The sequence below is a fragment of the Oncorhynchus mykiss genome, chromosome 7, assembly GCF_013265735.2.
Source record: "Oncorhynchus mykiss isolate Arlee chromosome 7, USDA_OmykA_1.1, whole genome shotgun sequence".
Lineage (NCBI taxonomy): Eukaryota > Metazoa > Chordata > Actinopteri > Salmoniformes > Salmonidae > Oncorhynchus > Oncorhynchus mykiss.
Genome location: NC_048571.1, coordinates 69,417,959 through 69,426,290, shown reverse-complemented (window position 1 = coordinate 69,426,290; position 8,332 = coordinate 69,417,959). Strand labels below are relative to the sequence as shown.

General features: G+C 42.6%; 1 protein-coding gene across 1 annotated transcript; it reads left to right on the top strand.

The window, feature by feature from the left end:
• Positions 1-2,556: 2,556 nt before the first annotated feature.
• On the top strand, positions 2,557-6,883 carry chia.1 (chitinase, acidic.1). Its single transcript, XM_021610372.2, has 12 exons — positions 2,557-2,622; positions 3,372-3,439; positions 3,598-3,627; positions 3,909-4,113; positions 4,215-4,271; positions 4,625-4,790; positions 4,980-5,104; positions 5,275-5,398; positions 5,542-5,724; positions 5,988-6,104; positions 6,217-6,343; positions 6,489-6,883. The coding sequence occupies exons 2-12, from the start codon at positions 3,415-3,417 to the stop codon at positions 6,695-6,697; spliced, it is 1,368 nt and encodes a 455-aa protein (XP_021466047.1). The 5' UTR covers positions 2,557-2,622; positions 3,372-3,414; the 3' UTR covers positions 6,698-6,883.
• Positions 6,884-8,332: the final 1,449 nt, after the last annotated feature.

Sequence of the window (8,332 nt, the reverse complement as noted above, 5' to 3'; positions counted from 1 at the left end):
GTCCATACGTCCATGCGTCCATACGTCCACACGTCCACACGTCCATACGTCCACACGTCCATACCTCCATATGTCCACATGTCCACACGTCCATATGTCCACATGTCCATACGTCCATACGTCCATACGTCGAGTTACTTGAGGAAACACAAACTCTCACTTTGAAGTTGAAGACAATGAATGCATGGTAATACTGTCGTTAAAACTGCAGAACAAGGGCATCAATTTGACTCTCTTTCAACATGCCGGTCAAACTATAGTCAAACATATATCTCATTCAGCAGCTTCTGCAGGGTCAAACAGTTACTAAGGCCTGACATGCTGGAAGCCACTGGACCACTCAGCTCTGTACACTGTATCGCATCTAAACTGATACAGCCACCAACTGGGAAAGCAGCCTGTGTTCCCGTAAGCACAGGATAGGAGTTACTATGGTAAAGACTGAGCATACAAAACATTAGGAACACCTTCCTAATATTGAGTTGTACCCTTTTTTTGCCCTCAGAATAGCCTCAAGTCGACGGGGCATGGACTCTACAAGGTGTTGAAAGCGTTCCACAGGGATGCTGGCCCATGTTGATTCCAATGCTTCCCACAGTTGGCTGGATACCCTTTAGGTGGTTGACCATTCTTGATACACACGGGAAACTGTTGAGTGTGAAAAACCCAGCAGTGTTGCAGTTCTTGACACTCTTAAACCTGTGCGCCTGGCACCTACTACCATACCCCGTTCAAAGGTACTTAAATCTTTGGTCTTTCCCATTCACCATCTGAATGGCACACATACACAATCCATTGTCTCAAGGCTTAAACATCCTTCTTTAACCTGTCTCCTGCCCTTCATCTACACTGATTGGAGTTGATTTAACAAGTGACATCAAAAAGGGATCATAGCTTTCACCTGGATTCACCTGGTCAGTCTGGAAAGAGCAGATATTCCTAATGTTTTGTACACTCAATGTATTCGTACACTGGATCTCACTTATCATCGGTCTGTAGATACTATACTGTACTGTACTGTGCTGCTAGAGTACAGTTGTTAGCACACACTTAGCTGACAACTCAGAGCCTACTGTTTGGTGGGTAGTGTTGTTCCTTCCTCACCCAGCACTGGTATAGGTCTGAGAAGACGCACAAGTACACGTGATCTGTCCTTGCTTATTCTACCCCAATCGGGAAGGTTGCCTCAGCCATGGAATGTTGTTGCCCTTTTGGTTATGTACGTAATGCTAGCTTATTCATTTGTGTGTGTGTGTGTGTGTGTGTGTGTGTGTGTGTGTAAATGTTTTTGTTAACGCAACGCTTTTCATATTTAAAACTACCATCAGATATCTCTGTAATACTAAGGTGACATCATGTCCAAAAACTGTTGGAATGTTGTGTCAACTTCAGGAAGTCTGATTGGTCGGTTCATCTCTCACTTCATGGTGGAAGCTATGATGGTGCTCGAAGTAGATGTTGCCCGTAACCACAGATCTAGGATCAGTTACTCTCCCCTTAATACTAACCTGAAGCATTAAGGGGGTGAAAACACTGTCCCTGTATCAGTGGTTAAAAAGGGCAACCTCTCTGCTAGGATGTGCTTGCCTGTCAGCTGGTCGGGCTGAAATGTTGATATGTTATGATACCGTTTGGCCAATCTAAATCTGTGATTGAATGGAAATGTGAAGGGGGGATGGCACTTGTAAATGTGACTAAATAAACACCTTGAGGTTGTATTTAAAACGTTCCTGTTCCACTGTGTTTTTATTTTCTTATCACTGTTGAATTTGCATGGATGATGTAGCATGATCAAATATTGCTTTATTATGTCACTTGTGACATATCAGGATGAATAGCCCCTAAATACTTGCCATTTTACCTAGTGTGCGTCATTTCATCTATTAGGGAGGGGGGACCTGGGTTGATTGTCTCAAGGGTTGGTTGTCACAGTCCTTATTATTCCCAATCTAGAGATTGCTGTGTAATATTAAAATATGTCAATTATTTGAAAGATCTCATCCATCTGGTCAATTCTTGTCAGCATGACATGTTTCACGTTATTATTAGTCGTATGTACAGAATATACACATGGTATACACCATCCATACACTGTGAAATACACACACGTACACATGTGTATGCAAAGACATGCATACACAAACAAATTTACTCAAAATGTAAAATGCTGAATTTTGTTGGGAATATTTTTTGATCAAAGAAAGGCTTGGCTATTTCTAAGACTCTGTATGCTGTAGTTCCTGTTACAAAAGGAATAAGCAACTAGCAAACATTGTGACAACCAACCCAAGAATGGAGCGTGTGTTTGATGGCTTTTAGCTCAATGTTGGAATACGATATGAGGATAGACTACTGTACTGTATGTCAACCCAAGGCCTTGGTATTTCTATTAAGGCTTAAAATAGTCTTGTAAGATATACTAGCGCTGAGAAATACACGAGAGTAAAAAGTGTGAAAGCCAACTCCGGTCTCCCCTAATCAGTCAATCTCCCACTACCCAGAATAGCCGGGAAACTTATCACTTGCACTTTGATACCAATTATTATTAAGGAAAGTGAAAAGTATAAATAAGCAAGAACAAAGCACAGCTAGAAACTCGCCCTCTGTCACTGGTGGAGAAAGGTAATATGATCACATCCATATTCATGTTTTGTATGTAATATGTAATGTTATATTAATGTATGTAACATAGCTTGTAATTTCATATGTAATATCATCGCTATGTTGCAACTTACCTATCATGCATGACATGGTGATAACAGTTTATTAATTAACCTGTGAATAGCATTTGAAAAGATTTCAGTTTGTTAACAGTGGATATAAGTGTGTGTATGCTTAGATCAGACTTGGTTCCAATACATTATTGAATACACTGCAGGGTGGGTGGAGTTGACCCTTTTGGTTATGGTGACCAGGGCCTAAATAAAGGTTACATTTAAAACGTTTCAAAATGTTTTTCAAAACTACTTTTTTGGGGGACTTTTTAATTGGTTCCATTATACCAGTCAAGTTATAGTATGTGAAGTGCACTTCAAGTATTTGAAAGTGTTTATACATTTGACCTAGGTCTGGGTATACATGAATGTGATTTTGTTTAAGATCCAGCTAATCAAGAACAATAGTTACATGGGTTACTAAATGTTAGAGATTGTGAAATACAAAACACTATCCAATACTTTGTGATATCTAATATTTACATACTTGGTTGACCTGAATGAACAACATAACAACAGAATTGCATGTATAAAATGTTATAATTGCATAATTATACGATTTCGTTATATATTTATATTTAAGAATGTATTTCTTAAGTCATTTGTTTGTTTATTTGTATGTATTCATTTATTTTAATAATCTATCCTTTCTTTCAGGTACATTGTTTCTAAGGAAAACATACTTTATTTTTACAACACAATGGCCAGACTTACTGTGCTTGCAGGTACATGCCTATGCCGTCTTCAGTCATTACCATCACTATCATCATCCCCATTGTCCTTGTTGTTATCATTATCATCATCCTCATCTTATTCTTCAACATGACCCACTGGCAAACGAGTCCCTAGTGTCTACTCTGTTAACTCAGTAATCTTTCCTCAGGTCTGGGCCTTCTGCTGATGTTGCAGATTGGTAAGCGTTTCCCTCATCAACTTTTTTACATTTCTCAATTGACATGTTTAAACCATAGAGATTAAGATTGTGTTCAATCTAATTCTGTGGTTTAAATCTCCTTATCTGAGCCACAATTACACCTCTGAGGCTCGGTAATCCTACTCAAATTCATGCATCCTACATAAGCATTTAAAATGAGGAATCCCATAAAGTAAAATAATCCAACCCATTATTTTAGAGCACCCCAAAGGGTCAATGTGAAATTCAGTCTCTGGATAGATTTCCTCTTTTACCTTCAGCTGCCTCCACCAAACTGGTGTGTCACATGACCAACTGGTCCCAGTATCGCCCAACCACTGGGAAGTTCACCCCCGAGAACATCGACCCATTCCTCTGCACCCACGTGATCTACGCCCTGGCCACCATCAACAGCTTCAACCAGGTCGCCCCTATCGAGTGGAATGACGAGACCCTCTACACGAGCCTCAACCACCTGAAGAACGTGTGAGTGACTCTGGGTTGACATCAGTGAGAGTTGGGCCTTAGTTAATAATTCCATGGTGAACACTCGGTTTGACTCCTCATCTTACCTCTCTGATCTGCAGGAACCCAATGATGAAGACTCTGCTGTCTGTCGGAGGCACAGTCAACGGACTTAGCCCGTAAGTCTCTTATTGGTTCTTCACAGCATTTTATTGCGATTTCACAGCTCTCCAAAAGCATGGTTTGTGATAAGATAAAATTTTACTTTCACATCTTTCCACTACTCCACATTAAACAGATTTGTGTTTTTGTACCCAGCATCTAAAAAAGTCAATTTCAATGGTGAAGGTTTTTATTGTTGCCCATTCCACTCCTTTTTTTATCAGGTTTAATCATTGTGTTTTATCATAGTGTTTAATCATAGTGTTTTATCATAGTGTTTTATCATAGTGTTTTCCATTTCCCTACTTCTGCACATCAATAGACTCAGGACCAGAGAAACGGTTTACATTGTCTCCCTCCACCCCTCTAGATTCATTGGAATGGTGTCCAAGCCTGAGGGCCGCCAGGCCTTCATCAAGTCTGCCATCAGCTACCTGCGTTCCCATGGCTTTGACGGTCTCAACTTGGCCTGGGAGTTCCCCACTCAAAACGGCAGCCCCGATGGAGACAGGGAGAGATTCACCAAGCTCGTCAGAGTAAGCTTGCACATAAACTTTTTTACTGACAGTTATAACATGAGTGAGGATTTGCACCTTTAGCTTTCAATGTGTTTCTGTCATTTTCTGTGGCTTGTTATCGTTGTAGCGCTGTCTATCCAGCTCAGCCTGAAGGGCCATATAGTTTTGACTATTTTCTGAACCTAATGTCTATGTATGGCTCAACAGGAGCTGCAGAAGGCCTTTGAGAATGACGCTAAAGACACCAGGCTGACCCAGTTGCTCCTGTCTGCCAACGTGGCTGCTCTTCAGCCCACTATCAACTCCAGCTACGAGGTGGCCCAGATCGCCAGGTACTGTAGACAGCATGGGTCTGGGAGAAACCCACTCAGCTGATAGAAGTCTCTGATATAAATTGAAGTCTGTTTTCTCTCTTTCTCTTTTTTATCTCTCTCCCTCGCTCTCCTTTTCAAACAAACACACTTTATATACTTCATTCCCCTGTCTATTCATGTCTCTGCAGCTCTCTGGACTTCATCAACGTGATGACCTATGACTTCCACGGACACTGGGAGAGAGCCACAGGACACAATAGCCCACTGTTCCGCAGCAGCCATGACTCGGGGACACACTACAACTTCAATGTCGTAAGACACACTTTATTTTTTAACATCTACACCAAGTTTTTCACCAGGAAACTTGTGAAGAAATTATGTAAATATACAAAATATTGGTATAGATGTCCTCCATTGTAGCTCCCTTGTCTTAACCACCTGTCTCTATGTGTTAGGACTCTGCCATCACCTACTGGCTGGACAACGGTGCTCCAGCTGAGAAGCTGCTGATGGGTTTCCCCACCTACGGCCGTACCTACCGTCTCACCACCTCCAACACTGGCCTGGGAGCCCCCACAAACGGCCCGGCTGACGCTGGTCCCTACACCCGGGACGCAGGATACTGGTCCTACTACGAGGTGCGCTAAAACTTGAATAACTATGTTCATGATCATACATCTGATCTATATATATATATATATATATAATATATATATATATATATAATATATATATATATATAATAATAATAATATATATATATATATATATATATATATATATAAAATGTTTTACTCAAAGCACACAGGCCACAAATCTCAAAACAATACGCCATTTTGTGTAGTTTGTTTGTTTATCTGTTTGTTTGTCATTATCTAACAGAATGTTTCGCTCCCCCCAGGTCTGCTCCTTCACCTCCGGTGCCACTATCGAATGGATTGATGAGCAGAAGGTCCCCTACGCCGTCAAAGGCAGTTCCTGGGTGGGCTACGACAGCAAGGAGAGCTACGCTGCCAAGGTACATGCCAGGAACATCTGAGTCAATATCAATCAATCATGCAATCAACTGATTTATCACTAAAGCCATGTCCATGTTAGCACATTTGTCTGTGTCTTCTTTGCTTCATCAGGTCCAGTGGCTGAAGACCAAGAACCTGGGAGGAGCCTCTGTGTGGACCCTAGACATGGATGACTTCAGTGGTGCTTTCTGTGCTGATGGCCCCTTCCCTCTCGTCAACCACCTCCGCAACTCTCTGGGTAAATGAACTTCCATTCAGTTCAATTGAATTCAGTTGACTTTACAAACCTCTAAGTAAAGCTATACAGTATGTAGGTCTATATATCATCTCAAACTCTCCTCCCTTTCTCCATACATCCTTTCCTTTCTCCCTCCCTCTCCCAGGCTTCGCCCCCAAGCCCACCACCACTCGGGCACCCACCACCACCCCAGACCCCATCCTCAGCTTCTGCTCCGGACGCCCAGACGGCCTGTACGTCAACATCTTCGACAACACCACCTACTTCCAGTGTTTCCGTGGCAACACCTACCTGCACAAATGCCAGCCCGGCCTGGTCTATGTTGATGCCTGCAAGTGCTGCAACTGGCCCTGAATTACTGCTAGCTATGTACTGTAGGACCAATTAGTTAGAATGCCATAACAACCTTCAATGACAACATGCTGTTACGGCATTAACCTACCTTAGCAACTTAGTCATGAAAATAAATGTTTTAATTTTGTCCTTTCTTGTTTGCCTGGCTACAATCTTCCTCAATAAAAAAATAACATATAATGTGAATGTATAATTTTTTTGACAATCCTGTATATTGATTATGAAATTATGAAAAATATTAACAACGTTCCACCCATGAGGCCACTAGAAGGCAAGTGTTAACATTTGTTTAAATGTAACCTTTATTTAACTAGGCAAGTCGCTTATGAACAAATTCATAATCAATTACATTACTATAGTTTAGCAATTTTCTCTTGGTCTCAAAGAACTTCCCAAAGTTAGGGGGTTACCTTGTGTCATCTCACACAATATTATACATAACAGCCAATGTTATATTATTACCAGTTTACCAAGTAATTTCTAAGTTAATATCGGGGACTGAAAAATATTTTCCTTCCTACAAACCTGGATGTTTACCAGAAAACATGATAAACCACTCCCATGGTGGTTTATCATGTTTTCTGGTAAACATCCAGGTAGAGCAGTCTACAACCATGGGAGTGGTTTATCATGTTTTCTGGTAAACATCCAGGTAGAGCAGTCTATAACCATAGGAGTTGTCACGTTCTGACCATAGTTTTGTTATTTTATTATTTGTTTTAGTATGGTCAGGGCGTGAGTTGGAGTGGGCAGTCTGTTTGTTTTTCTATGTTGGGTTTTTGTGTTAGGCCTGTTCTCAATCAGAGGCAGTTGTCGTTAGTTGTCTCTGATTGAGAATCATACTTAGGTAGCCTGGGTTTCACTTTTGGATTGTGGGTGTTTGTTTCCGTTTGAGTGTTTGGGCCACACGGTACTGTTTCGGTTTTCGTTTTGTTCACATCGTTTATTGTTTTGTTATTCAGTGTTTAGTTCGATTTGAATAAATCATCATGAACACTTACCACGCTGCGCTTTGGTCCGATCCTTCTTCCACCCAAGACAACCGTTACAGAAACACCCACCACAAAAGGACCAAGCAGCGTGGTAACAGGCAGCAACAGCAGCAGCAGCGATGTCAGGACTCCTGAACATGGGAGGACGTTTTGGACAGCAAGGGTTGCTACACATGGGAGGAGATCCTGGCTGGAAGGGATCGCCTCCCATGGGAACAGGTGGAGGCAGCTAGGAGAGCAGAGGCAGCCGGAGAGAGGAGCCAGCGATACGAGGGAACATGGCTGGCAAGGAAGCCCTAGAGGCAGCCCCAAAAATGTATTGGCGGGGTCACACGGGGAGTGTGGCTAAGTCAGGTAGGAGACCTGAGCCAACTCCCCGTGCTTACCGGAGAGCGAGAGGGTCCGGGCAGGCACCGTGTTATGCGGTGGAGAGCGAGAGGGTGCCTGTGGAGCGCACTGTGTCCCCGGTGCGTGTGCATAGAGCCAGGTGCCATGAAGCCGGCTCTACGCATCTGGTCTCCAGTGCATCTCCCCGGGTCGGCGTACATGGCACCAGCCTTATGCATGGTGTCCCCGGTTTGCCAGAACAGCCCAGTGCGGGCTATTCCACCTCGCCGCACTGGCCTGGCTACGGGGAGCATTC